General features: G+C 37.1%; 2 protein-coding genes across 2 annotated transcripts; both read left to right on the top strand.

Moving 5' to 3' along the window:
* The first annotated feature begins 2,864 nt into the window (after nucleotides 1–2,864).
* LOC127158275 (tripartite motif-containing protein 16-like) lies at nucleotides 2,865–6,217 on the top strand. Its single transcript, XM_051101447.1, has 6 exons — nucleotides 2,865–3,437; nucleotides 4,606–4,701; nucleotides 4,781–5,014; nucleotides 5,139–5,298; nucleotides 5,424–5,471; nucleotides 5,697–6,217. The coding sequence occupies exons 1-6, from the start codon at nucleotides 2,865–2,867 to the stop codon at nucleotides 6,215–6,217; spliced, it is 1,632 nt and encodes a 543-aa protein (XP_050957404.1).
* Nucleotides 6,218–9,252: 3,035 nt separating this feature from the next.
* On the top strand, nucleotides 9,253–14,111 carry LOC127159331 (tripartite motif-containing protein 16-like). Its single transcript, XM_051102193.1, has 6 exons — nucleotides 9,253–9,892; nucleotides 10,716–10,811; nucleotides 10,916–11,149; nucleotides 11,607–11,766; nucleotides 11,921–11,968; nucleotides 12,209–14,111. Exons 1-6 carry the CDS (start codon nucleotides 9,323–9,325, stop codon nucleotides 12,730–12,732), a joined length of 1,632 nt encoding a protein of 543 aa, XP_050958150.1. The 5' UTR covers nucleotides 9,253–9,322; the 3' UTR covers nucleotides 12,733–14,111.
* The last annotated feature ends 132 nt before the right edge of the window (nucleotides 14,112–14,243 follow it).

The raw sequence follows: 14,243 nt of genomic DNA on the forward strand, positions 1-14,243 counted from the left end.
GTGTATTGTAATGCATCATTATGACTTAATCACTTATAATCAATGCATTATTAAAAAAAAAAGTGAATAATTAGTGATCACTGCACACTGACTGATCTCAGTTACCTTTAAAGGGATATTTCTACTCTTTCATTGTTTTTCTATTTAAACATGCATTAGATGTGATCATTGCACTCATGCTTTGCATCGTCTCACATATGACAATTTTCTAAAATGTGGCACTCAAGTCAAAATAAGCATGAGAATTTCAGTTTAGTATTAACTGTGCTGCCTAAATCAGAGAAAGCTGGCTAAACTAGAATTATATTGAAAACCTATTCTCTAGTTTACATTGAAGGAGAAGTCCACGTCCAAAACAAAGATTCACATATAATGTACTCACCCACATCATTTAAGATGTTAATGTCTTTCTTTCTTCAGTCATAAAGAAATTGTTTTTTGAGGAAAACGTTTCTCCATTTTTCTACATACAGTGGACTGGTATGGTGCCCCGATTTTGAACTTCCAAAATGCAGTTTAAATGCGGCTTCAAACGATCCCAAATGCAGTTGTAAACAATCCCAACCAAGGAAGAAGGGTCTTATCTAGCGAAATGATCGGTTATTTTCATTTAAAAAATACAATTTAAATACTTCTTAATCTGTCTCGCTTTGCTTCCTGTCCATACTGATCTATCCTGTCATAATAAAGGCTAAAAAAATCCAAAAATCATCCTGCATCACTGCAGAAGTACCAACACAGTCTTTGCAAAGTGAACATGCAAAGAAGATCTAACACGCTTAACAAAAAAGGTAAAACAGCGATATAGGACTTTTTGTTTGTAACCTATTTTAAAAACTGAAACTTATATATATTCTAGATTCATTACATGTAAAGTAAAATATTTCTATACTGTTTTTGTTTTCCTTTTGATGATTAGAGCTTGCAGCTCATGAAAGTCAAAAATCCAGTATCTCAAAATACTTGAATATTTCCTAAGAGCAATCAAAAAAAAATGGATTTGCGAAACAGAAAAGTTAAAGTTCTTTAAAGTATGTTCATTTATGCACTCTATACTTGGTCAGCAGCACATATTACAGCAAATTACTTACTACAGTAACTACTTACTATTACAAACTACAGCATCAGTGAAATGTGGCACGTAAGTGATCAGCCTGTGGCACTGCTGAGGCACTATTGAGCCTTCAGATCGTCTGTATATTGATGAATCGACTGTTTTTCATTTTTCTCTTGAAAATATCCCATAGATTCTTAGTGGAGTTCAGGTCAGGCATGTTGGCTGGCCAATAAAGCACAGTAATATCATGGTCAGCAAACCACTTGGAAGTGGTTTTTGCACTGTGGGCAGGTGCTAAAGTCCTGCTGGAAAAGGAAATCAGCATCTCCGTAAAGCTTGGTCAGTAGATTGAAGCATAAAGTGCTCCAAAATCTCCCGGTAGACGGCTGCATTGACTTTGCACTTGATAAAACACAGTGGACCAACACCAGCAGACGTCACGGCGCCCCAAATCATCACTGACTTCAAAAAATTCACACTGGACTTTAAGCAGTTCGGATTCTGTGCCTCTCCAGTCTTCCTCCAGACTCTGGAATCATGATTTCAACAAGAAATGCAAAATTGACTTTTATCTGAAAAGAAGACTTTGGGCCACTGAGCAACACTCCAGTTCTTTTTCTCCTTAGCCCAGGTACGATGCTTCTGACGTTGTTTCTGTTTCAGAAGTGGCTTGGTAGCCCTTTTCCTGAAGTCGTCTGAGTGTGGTGACTCTTGTTTCGCTGACTCTGCCTTCATTCTACTCCTTGTGAAGCTCTCCCAAGTGTTTGAATTGGCTTTAATTGACAGTATTCTCAAGCTTTCAGTCATCCCTGTTGCTTGTGCACTTTTGCCTGCCCAAATTCTTCCTTCCAGTCAACTTTGCAATTGATATGCTTTGATACAGCACTCTGTAAACAGCCACCCTATTCAGTAATGACCTTCTGTGACTTACTCTCTTTGTGGAGGGTGTCAATGATTGTCTCCTGGACCATTGCCAAGTCAGCAGTCTTCCCCACTAGTGTGGTTTCAAAGAACAAGAGATACCTGGAATTTATACTGTAGGGATGGACATTTAATGAAACTCAAATGTAAATATTCTAATATTTTGAGATACTAAATTTTTTACTTTCATGAGCTGTATGCTATAATCATCAAAATTAAAACCAAAAAAAACTTTTGAAATGTTTTACTTTACATGTAATGAATCTAGAATATATGAAAGTTTCATTTTTTTAAATAAGTTACAATACAAAATTAACTTTTTCATGATATTATAATTTTATGAGATGCACCTGTATGTGAATCTTAGTTTTGGAAGTGGACTTCTCCTTTAAGAACTAATATTAAGCTAGTTAAGTTCATATGAGAGGCTACAGAGAAATTTATAAGACAACAAAATGCTCCCCCAGCTGTAAACAGTAAATACCAAGACTCTATGTAATTGGTAAATTTAGATATTTACATTTTTTAATTTAAAAAAGTGACAGTACTGTAGACCACAGGCATCAAACTGTTTAGAGTTTAGTTCCAACCCTGCTCCAACAAACATTCATATATAGTTATTCACATATAGTTTTCAAATAAGCCTGAAGGGCTTAATTAGCTGGATCAAGTGCATGGACGGAAACTTCAGATAGATTATGATTTCGTCCAACCATTGTTTTTCATTTGTCACGTCTTAGCAATTATCAGGAGACAAACCTGTTTTACTCACGTCACTCAAACAGAGAACTGGGAAAACTACTTCAGTTCATCAGTTAAGGGAAAAAGAAACTTGAGTACTGTTGAGCTGTTGTGTTTGTGTCTCTCTCTCTCTTCATGCAGTAAAATGGCAGGAGCCAGAATTTCTGAGGATGAGTTTATGTGTTCAGTGTGTCTGCGTCTCCTGACAGAACCAGTGGCTCTTCATTGTGGACACAGTTACTGCAGGAGCTGTATTACAAGGTGTTGGGATCAGGAGGATGAGAACAGTCTCTACAGATGTCCTCAGTGCAGACAGACCTTCAGCCCAAGACCTGCTTTAGGTAAAAACACCTTGCTGGCTGAAGTGGTGGAGAAACTGAAGAAGACTACACTTACTTCTGACTGTTACGCTGGAGCTGGAGATGTTCAGTGTGACGTCTGTACTGGAAGAAAATACAAAGCTGTCAAGTCCTGTCTGATGTGTCAGGAATCTTACTGTAAATCTCACTTTGACTGTCATGAGGAGTTTCACTCTTGTAAACCACACAAAGTGATTGATGCCACTGGACGACTGCAAGACATGGTCTGTCAGAAACATGATAAACAACTAGAAATGTACTGTATCACTGACCAACAATGCATCTGTGTGCTGTGTAAGGAGTATGAACATAAAAACCACAGAACTGTGTCAAGTGAAGCGCAGAGGATGGAGAAACAGGTATGAAGTTAGAGATAATTCTCTCAAAATGGAAATTGGCTTTGTTTACTCACCATCATGTTATTCTAAACTGGTTTTAAAAAAAAAATGAAGAATGTTTTATATAAGTCTGTACATTAAAATACAATAGGAAAAGTAATCTAAACAACTGTTTTGTTTAATCCAGACCACCGTGTAGCGTGGTAACTATGGCACTATACAATGTGAAACAATATAATGCTACCTCAGCCGCCTTTATGAAGTATGGGCAAATACCTAGCTACCCAATAAGGCACACAGTTTAGTTACCATGAACGGCAAAGAGGTGTAGAAATTAGTATACAAATGTTATTCAATTTCACATAAATTAGATACTTAACAAAAAGGGTATAGCTCAAATGAGCTAAAAACATGCTTCAGTACACCAATACAAGGAGAAAAATAAATGGCTAATTGGCTTACCCGTAGCAAGGTATCTATGCAAGCTGCATAGATAAACATATCTACATATCTATGACACGCTGTAAGGACATTCGTTGACAGTCAGTCTTTTCTTCAGCATTAATTCATAGGTAATCGCATAACAGTAGTGGATCATGCTGTGCCTTGTTTATATCACATCTTAAAACATACATCAAAAGTAATAATAGTATTATTCGATGATGTGTAATTTTTCTAAGCATCGGAAGTGGAAAAAGTCCTCACAACGATACCCCATTTTCAAGTTAGGATTGGGAATAGACCCATAAAATTTACAAATGGCAAAAAAAAGGTGTAGAGGGAAAGTGATTTAACCACTTTGAATGATAACAGCCTTGTGAAAAAGAAGTGTACTTAACTAACTGTTCCCAAACAGCTTTATTGACAGGCGAGCTGACCAATCATAACGCCGAATCCGCTATTCTGTCCGACAAACAAATCAGACAGGAGAGTCGATTAACTTCAGCGGACTTAAAGGAGAACTCTACTTCCAGAACAACAATTTACAAATAATTTACTCACCCTCTTGTCATCCAAGATATTCATGTCTTTCTGTCTTCAGTCGTACAGAAATTATGTTTTTTGAGGAAAGTATTTCAGGATTTTTCTCCATATAATGGACTTCATATCAAAATGCAGTTAAATGCAGCTATCCTTTTGATGGTTTTGTGCTGTAGTCTTATTTGACATTTATTGGTTTGTCCTTCAGAAACAGCTGGAGGAGACAAAGATCAAGTTCCAGCAGAGAATCCAGCAGAGACAGAAAGACCTTGAGCAGCTTAGAGAGGCTGTGGCGTCTCATAAGGTGAGTCTGGAGAAGTTGAGTTGAAGTTGAAGTTGAGTCTCACTGAAGCTCACTGTGTGATTGTAATGTGTGTCTACAGCGCTCTGCACAGACAGCAGTGGAGGACAGTGAGAGGATCTTTACTGAGCTCATCTTCTCCATTGAGAGAAGCCGCTCTGAGATCACACAGATGATCAGAGATCAGGAAAAGGTTGTAGCGAGTCATGCTGAAGAACTCATGGAGAAACTGGAGCAGGAGATTAAGGTTCTTACGAGGAGAGATGCTGAGCTGGAGCAACTTTCACACACAAATGATCACATCTATTTCCTGCTGGTAACAGAAATCTAGAAGAACTGGAGTAGAGTCAAGACAAGTCATATTTATCACAGATCTGATAGTACTGCAGGTTAATGTGTGAAGTTTGGAGGTGATAAGTTTTGATTTCTGTTTTATGTAGAGTTTCCAGTCTCTTTCAGCAGCTCCTGGATCTACAGACATTCCCATTGTTCCCTTCAGTTCTCTCTCCTCTTTTGATAACATAAGAGAATCTGTGCTTCAGCTGAAAGTCGAACTGGAGAATTTCTGCAAAGAGGAGATCAAGAAGATCTGTGATAGAGGTAAAGTCCTGGAGGTTCATCTGCTCTCAGAAAAGTGTTAAACATCATCTGATATCATGTAAAACATCATATCAATGTCTTGCTTTCTTGACAATTACACTGTTCATGCCTATTAATTTCCACAGTCACATGCACCAACACTGTTCCCAAGACCAGGAACGGCTTTCTACAATGTAAGACACTAAAAAACAGGCAAAACTCAATGAGTGTGTTGATGTATTTTATTTAAAAAAAACATGACATACAAATTTTATAACTGATCATGCTAACAGAGATATCCAGTGATCTTGCATAGGATATCTGGTCAGCTGTAAAGAGACACATATCATACATTAAATATACAGAGTTCAGCTGCAATAAATAATCAAACAGATTCATAATTGTTTTCTCTTCATCAGATTCCCAACAGTTCACTCTGGATCGAAACACAGTGAATAACTGCCTCCAGCTGTCTGAGAGGAACAGAGTGATTACTAACACTGGCACAGATCATCTGTATCCTGATCATCCAGACAGATTTGATTATAGGTACCAGGCATTGTGTAGAGAAAGTGTTAGTGGACGCTGTTACTGGGAGATTGAGTGGAGTGGGCAATATGTGTGTATATCAGTGTCATATAACAGCATCAGCAGGAAGGGAAATGAATGTTTGTTTGGACATAATGATCAGTCCTGGAGTTTGTTCTGTTTTCCCTCCTGTTACTCATTTTTTCACAATGACAAATGGACTGATCTCCCTGTAGTGTCCACCAGCTCTAGAATAGGAGTGTATGTGGATCACAGTGCAGGAACTCTGTCCTTCTACAGCGTCTCTGACACAATGAGCCTCATCCACACAGTCCAGACCACATTTACTCAACCGCTCTATCCTGGGTTTAATGCTTGGTCTAGATCATCAGTGAAACTGTTGGGTTGGTGAATCAGTATAGACTCTATAGACAGTAAGATCAGTGTCTGTGTGTCATGGTGAGTGAAAATGTGTATCTGTGCTTTTCTCAAGATATATTTGTGTCAGTTTTTTATTTTTTATTCTAGTGACACAAATTATTTCTATTATTACTATCAAAAGTACATTTTAGTTGAACTTCTCACACACAGGCTTCATTAGGATTTATCCCATATATTGTTTGCTTTAACATTAAAAAGTTAAACAACCGTGACATAAACTGAATAGGTTTTTACAGACATCTGATGAACAGAAACGGAATAATATTTTTTAGAGTCAGCTGAAAGGTCTCTTTATTATCAATATATAAGTTAATGTATAAATTATTAGAACTGCAGTCTTAATGATCCTAATTGTGATTCATTGAACAAGTTTCTAAAATATAGTTTAAAGCTTTTCAAAAGAAGATCTGTAAAGCTTTTTTTTTGTTTGTTTGTTTGTATAGAAAGCATGTCATTTTCTCCCTGGCATCCTCCTGCACTTTGTGTTTCCCTATACTTATCAAACCTGTTTATTAATCATCTGTCTACAGATATGCTAAACATCCACCTTGTGGTTTATATATTCATTCAGTTTAATATAAATAACTTCTAATAAGCCACTAGGTGTCTCTCACAGAGCTAAGCAACATTATTTATTATTGTGTGGCAATTAAAAATGAACAAGAAATGTCAAATGCTGGTGAACATGATCATGAGGTTTATGTGTGAGTTCATGAAGCTTGAAAAAATAAACGAATCAAATAAATAAATCAAATGCAAAGTCATTCTGACATACACAGTAAAACTTGCCAATTGTATAGTTATGCTGATAATATATTGTATAATGAAAAATTCAAAAATAGACCAAATTGTTTTTTCATAATGCAGTTTACGAACATACAACTGTTAGTTTCTGTGACTTTCAAAGAGCATGTGTTTTATTAACTAAAACACAAAAAAATTGTAACTCATATACATACAGTGGGTATGGAAAGTATTCAGACCCCCTTAAATTTTTCACTCTTTGTTATATTGCAGCCATTTGCTAAAATCATTTAAGTTCATTTTTTTTCCTCATTAATGTACACACAGCACCCCATATTGACAGAAAAACACAGAATTGTTGACTTTTTTTTTTTCAGATTTATTAAAAAAGAAAAACTGAAATATCACATGGTCCTAAGTATTCAGACCCTTTGCTGTGACACTCATATATTTAACTCAGGTGCTGTCCATTTCTTCTGATCATCCTTGAGATGGTTCTACACCTTCATTTGAGTCCAGCTGTGTTTGATTATACTGATTAGACTTGATTAGGAAAGCCACACACCTGTCTATATAAGACCTTACAGCTCACAGTGCATGTCAGAGCAAATGAGAATCATGAGGTCAAAGGAACTGCCTGAAGAGCTCAGAGACAGAATTGTGGCAAGGCACAGATCTGGCCAAGGTTACAAAAAAATTTCTGCTGCACTTAAGGTTCCTAAGAGCACAGTGGCCTCCATAATCCTTAAATGGAAGATGTTTGGGACGACCAGAACCCTTCCTAGAGCCCCCATGAAAGCCCCCATGGAGTTTGCTAAAAAACACCTGAAGGACTCCAAGATGGTAAGAAATAAGATTCTCTGGTCTAATGAGACCAAGATAGAACTTTTTGGCCTTAATTCTAAGCGGTATGTGTGGAGAAAACCAGGCACTGCTCATCACCTGTCCAATACAGTCCCAGCAGTGAAGCATGGTGGTGGCAGCATCATGCTGTGGGGGTGTTTTTCAGCTGCAGGGACAGGACGACTGGTTGCAGTCGAGGGAAAGATGAATGCAGCCAAGTACAGGGATATCCTGGACGAAAACCTTCTCCAGAGTGCTCAGGACCTCAGACTGGGCCGAAGGTTTACCTTCCAACAAGACAATGACCCTAAGCACACAGCTAAAATAACGAAGGAGTGGCTTCACAACAACTCCGTGACTGTTCTTGAATGGCCCAGCCAGAGCCCTGACTTAAACCCAATTGAGCATCTCTGGAGAGACCTAAAAATGGCTGTCCACCAACATTTACCATCCAACCTGACAGAACTGGAGAGGATCTGCAAGGAGGAATGGCAGAGGATCCCCAAATCCAGGTGTGAAAAACTTGTTGCATCTTTCCCAAAAAGACTCATGGCTGTATTAGATCAAAAGAGTGCTTCTACTAAATACTGAGCAAAGGGTCTGAATACTTAGGACCATGTGATATTTCTGTTTTTCTGTATGTCAACAATTCTGTGTTTTTCTGTCAATATGGGCTGCTGTGTGTACATTGAGGAAAAAAATGAACTTAAATGATTTTAGCAAATGGCTGCAATATAATAAAGAGTGAAAAATTTAAGGGGGTCTGAATACTTTCACTGTGTGTGTGTGTGTGTGTATATATATATATATATATATATATATATATATATATATATATATATATATATATATATGCATAAAAAAGAAAAAAAGGTGTAGTATAATATTGATTATCAGCCCAACCAGCTTTTTACATATCAGCCAGTAAACAAAACTTTCACTTTAAGGAGCATTCGTGTCATTCATGTCACCCAGGCATTAATATCCTCCCAGCCCACCAAAGTCAGACTTGCTAAATTTAGTTAGTCACAACATGTCTACCTTCAAGTGCGCCTAAAAAACTCGTACATCATAGTTTGTCGGACGTTCGTTGTTTACAGAATGTCACGCATTTAGGTCCCAAACAATTGGGGAGTCGTATAAATATAAGGGTAAAGTTGGTTTCATATTGACATTCGTTGCTCTGCCCTCAGTAACTTTCTTACGGTATGTTCAAATGGTCAAAAAAATTAAAATAAATAAATAAATAAAATAACAGTACCATCTCTTAATTTATATACACGCGGTATATCACTAAAACTAAATGTGAAACAAAAGTTGAGTTATTTACAAGTACCATTCGCTACAGACTCGCTTTCGGTTTACTAATTTACTAACAAAATTACACGCGTCACTCAAACACGGAAGCAGGAAACTGTTTCAAGAGAAACTGACGTATTGTTAAGTTGCGCTGCTGTGTGTTTGTGTCTTTTTATATTTATGCAGTAAAATGGCAGAAGCTAGATTTTCTCAGAATGAGTTTATGTGCCCAGTGTGTTTGGATCTCCTGAAGGATCCAGTGACCATCCACTGTGGACACAGTTACTGTAAGAGCTGTATTACAGACTGCTGGGATCAGGAGGATGAGAAGAGAGTCTACAGCTGCCCTCAGTGCAGACAGACCTTCAGCCCAAGACCTGCTTTAGCTAAAAACACTGTGCTGGCTAAAGTGGTGGAGAAACTGAAGACTACACTTACGTCTGACTGTTATGCTGGAGCTGGAGATGTTCAGTGTGACGTCTGTACTGGAAGAAAATACAAAGCTGTGAAGTCCTGTCTGGTGTGTCAGGAATCTTACTGTAAATCTCACTTTGACCGTCATGAGGAGTTCTTCTCTCATAAGCCACACAAAGTGATTGATGCCACTAGACGACTGCAGGACATGATCTGTCGTAAACATGATAAACAGCTGGAAATGTACTGTATCACTGACCAACAATGCATTTGTGTGCTGTGTAAGGAGTATGAACATAAAAACCACAAAACTGTATCAACTGCATCTCAGAGGACAGAGAAACAGGTATGAAATTACAGGGATTGTTAAGCCAAAAATGAAAATTCATGTCATTCCAAACCAGTTGCACATTCTTTCTTCTGTGGAGCGTAAAAGAAAATATTTAAAGAATCTTTGTCTATAGGCTACACTAAAAGTAGCTACATATGTTTAAAGCTCCAATAAAAGTAGCATTAAAATGATTAAAACAACTCCAGTTTAATCCAAGTTGTCTGAAGATATTTAACTGCTTGGAATGAAAACAATCCTGCGAAAAGCAGTGTCAGAAAACAATACATTCACTTCACTTAAGTTTGTTAATGTAAATTGTGTTACCTCCATGATAAGCGCACTTTTTAAAAATATAATAAACAGCACCTATTTTTCAAAATGGAGAGCCAAATTTGAATTGCAAATCAAATCATTTAGTAACTCATATGCCCAAGTCAAATATGGTGATATTACAAAAACATCAACCTTCACTGCTTGACATCATAATGTTTAGTCATGTGACTGTGACATGCAAGACTAATGAGCCTGATTGATGTGCCAACATTTGTGCATTGTATGCTTAAAAATGTTAGTCAACAACAGACAGGAAGTCAAAAAGGTTTGGAATGACATCACTGTGAGTAAGACTCAAAATCATTAAAATTTTACTGTATACTGATATAATACAGACACTTCGACATAATAATTTTCTAAATTCAGGTAAATATAGATCTGTGGTTTGAATTTACAATCCTACCATGCTAGATCTGTATCTATTCCATCAATTCTGGATTCATGTAACTTCATGGTTATGTGTGTAGTTTTATGTGACTTCTACTGTTATTGGTTTGTCCTCCAGAAAGAGTTGAAGGAGACACAGATGAAGTTCGAGCAGAGAATCCAGCAGAGACAGAAAGACCTTCAGCAGCTGAGAGATTCTGTGGCGTCTCATAAGGTGAGTCTGGAGAAGAAGAGAAGTTTGAGACGTCTCAGTTTGGACTCTTCTCCAGTGCTGGAGCTCTTTCAGTCTCACTGACATATTGTGTTGTGTGTCTACAGCGCTCTGCACAGACAGCAGTGGAGGACAGTGAGAGGATCTTTACTGAGCTCATCTGCTCCATTGAGAGAAGCCGCTCTGAGATCACACAGATGATCAGAGATCAGGAAAAGACTGTAGTGAATCAAGCTGAAGAACTCATGGAGAAACTGAAGCAGGAGATTGATGATCTGAGAAGGAGAAACACTGAGCTGGAGCAGCTTTCACACACACATGATCACATCCATTTCCTGCAGGTAACAGAAATCTAGAAGAACAGCATAGTGAATTTGAGCAAGATCATGCAGGAGACTCAGAGAGAAACATTTCATGAGAGCAGAATGAGCAGTTAACTGGAAGTCAGATTTAGTAAAGTGTTAATATTATAATGATTAGTCAGATAATCATCTAATCATCATCTTTTTAAAAAGATGGAACTTACAAATGGATTACCTTCTGGTTTCTTTTTTTCATGTCATGGTGGGAAATATATATATATATATATATATATATATGTATATATATATTTATTTTTTATCTTTTATTTCCACTAGAATATTCAGTAATCATCACCAAAATTCAGATTGATTGTCAGCCAGTGGTGTCTCTAGGAGTTCTGGGCCCTGTGCATTAAATTTACTATTTATTATAGTGTGATTTACAATATTAATATTAAGTGTGAAGGTAATGAGTTTTGATTTCTGTTTTCTGTAGAGTTTTCGGTCTCTTTCAGCAGCTCCTGGATCTACAGACGTTTCCAACGTTCCCTTCAGTTCTCGCTTCTCTTTTGATAAAATAAAAGAATCTGTCGATCAGCTCAGAGTCAAACTGGAGGATTTCTGCAAAGAGGAGATCAAGACGATTTGTAACAGAGGTAAAGAGATTTGGGAGATTTATCTGCTCTCAGAAACGAGTCCATCGTCATTTAATATCATACACAACAACGTATTATCTTAAACAATGAACAACGAAATGTCTTGTTTGCTTGAGATGACAGTTACACTGTTCATGTTTGTTGTTTTCCACAGTCACATTTATCAACATTGTTCCCAAGACCAGGAATGAATTTCTACAATGTAAGTGACTAAGAAAACAGGCATAAAAACTCAGTGTGTTCATGTACAGTATTTCCTATAGAAGGTGAAAGAAAATCATGATAGATTAATCTTATAATTGGTCATGTAAACAGTGATTTGCACAGCACGTTTGGTCATCTGTACTGATGCACTGCTGAAACACTGAACAGATAAAGAGTTCAGCTACATTAATCAAACAGATTCATAATTACTGATTCTGATGTTTTTTCTCTCCATCAGATTCCCATCAGTTCACTCTGGATCCAAACACAGTGAATAAACACCTCCAGCTGTCTGAGAAGAACAGAGAGATTACTAACACTGGCACAGATCATCTGTATCCTGATCATCCAGACAGATTTAATTTGTTCGCTTATCAGGTGTTGTGTAGAGAGAGTGTTTGTGGATGCTGTTACTGGGAGGTTGAGTGGAGTGGAGCTGGTGGTGTCTATATATCAGTGTCATATAAGAGCATCAGCAGGAAGGGATCAGGTAATGAGTGTTTTTTTGGACATAATGATCAGTCCTGGAGTTTGTTCTGTTTTCCCTCCAGTTACAAGTTCCTTCACAATAACAAACGGACTGATCTCTCTGTAGTGTCCAGCTCTAAAATAGGAGTGTATGTGGATCACAGTGCAGGAACTCTGTCCTTCTACAGCGTCTCTGACACAATGAGCCTCATCCACACAGTACAAACCACATTTACTCAGCCGCTCTATCCTGGGTTTTGGGTTGCTACTAGATCATCAGTGAAACTGTGTTGATGAATCAGAATAGATACTAGAGAGATTCAACTCATGAGACTTTGAGCTGCATGATGAAAATCAGTGTGTGTGAAAGTCATGGTGAGTGAAGATGTGTAGCTGTGCTTTTCTCAACATATATTTGTGTCATAGTTTTTTACTTTTTACTCTAGTGACGCATAAATGATTCCTGCTATTACTATCAAAAGTACATTTCAAACTGAAATGATCACAGGGTTCATTAAAAAGATTTATCCCACATATCTGTTGAATGCTTAAGATTGAGTGACAGACATTTAAAGGTGTTGATTATTTTTATTAGTAGAAATGACAAACAAATTAAAATCTTTCCAAAGTTACGTTTAATTTAAACTCAGCAACAAAAGAAAGGTCCTTTTACTTTCAACTGCTTTTGTTTCCAAAAATTTCTTAACGCAAGCAAATATTTCATTTTAACATGAAAAGTTCTCTGTGTTTCCCTGATCAGACCTGTTTATTAATCATCTGCCTGCAGATCTGACGAGCAACCACCTTGTGGTTTGTATTCATTCAGTTTAATATAAATAACTTCTTTTGTTGTTTCTTCTTCTCACAGAGCTGAGCGACATTATTATTTTATGGCATTTAAGAATTAACACAAGAAATGTTAAATGCTGGTGAACATGATCATATGGTTTATGTGTGAATTCATAAAGCTTGAGTGACATATTACTTTTAAGTTAAACTTTTCAACTACATTGTTATGCTGATAATATATTGTGTAATGAAAAATACAAAAATTAAAACATTACACTAGATTTTTATGTCTCAGAATTTTGGACCCAATTGTATTTTCATAATGCAGTTTATGAATGTATAATTTCTATTTCAAGTTTCTGTGAGTTTCAAAGAGCATGATATGTAACGCATAAATATATATGTGTATAAAAAAACACAAAAAGGAATGTAATAGTGATTATCAGCTAACCTGCTTTTTAGATATCAGCCAATTAAAACAAAAATTGCACTTGAAGCAGCAGGAGGCACTGTGGTGCTGGAGTGAATATCTGCCGCTGACCTGTCAGTCATCGTTTTGTTTGTGTGTTTTAACAACAAGGAGAGAAAGATAAAAGTGATGTGAAGACCACAAATAATGCCTTTAAAATGACCACTTGGCCCACAAGAGATGGTCTGGGTGTTGAACTCACAGTCTGAACTCTAACAGGCTCTGAGCCTGCAAACACACCACCCGTCACTGACCTTTAGATGCACATTTGCTGTCCTGGGCAGGATGGAGCGGAGCTGGTCTGTCTCTCTGAAACTGGGTCTGTCCTGACAAAGGGATGTGATGCTATTGCTTGTGGTTAAATAAACATGTTATACTGTACTGTGTATTGTAATGAATCATCATGTCTTACAGAGCAATGATCAATACATAATAAAGTGAATATTTGGTGATCACTGCAGACTTTAAAGGCATACTGATGTCAATCCTCCCAACTTTAAAAAGAAAATATCAATATTTGACTCTTTACCTAACGGTTACATTTACA

The sequence above is a fragment of the Labeo rohita genome, chromosome 3 (genome assembly GCF_022985175.1).
Source record: "Labeo rohita strain BAU-BD-2019 chromosome 3, IGBB_LRoh.1.0, whole genome shotgun sequence".
Classification (NCBI taxonomy): domain Eukaryota; kingdom Metazoa; phylum Chordata; class Actinopteri; order Cypriniformes; family Cyprinidae; genus Labeo; species Labeo rohita.

Coding starts and splice junctions, on each gene's coding strand:
- LOC127159331 (XM_051102193.1), top strand. CDS start 9,323: ATGGCAGAAGCTAGATTTTCTCAGAATGAGTTTATGTGCCCAGTGTGT. Junction 10,812..10,915: donor ATTCTGTGGCGTCTCATAAG/GTGAGTCTGGAG, acceptor GTGTGTCTACAG/CGCTCTGCACAGACAGCAGT. Junction 11,767..11,920: donor CAAGACGATTTGTAACAGAG/GTAAAGAGATTT, acceptor TGTTTTCCACAG/TCACATTTATCAACATTGTT.
- LOC127158275 (XM_051101447.1), top strand. CDS start 2,865: ATGGCAGGAGCCAGAATTTCTGAGGATGAGTTTATGTGTTCAGTGTGT. Junction 5,015..5,138: donor ATCACATCTATTTCCTGCTG/GTAACAGAAATC, acceptor TGTTTTATGTAG/AGTTTCCAGTCTCTTTCAGC. Junction 5,472..5,696: donor CAGGAACGGCTTTCTACAAT/GTAAGACACTAA, acceptor TCTCTTCATCAG/ATTCCCAACAGTTCACTCTG.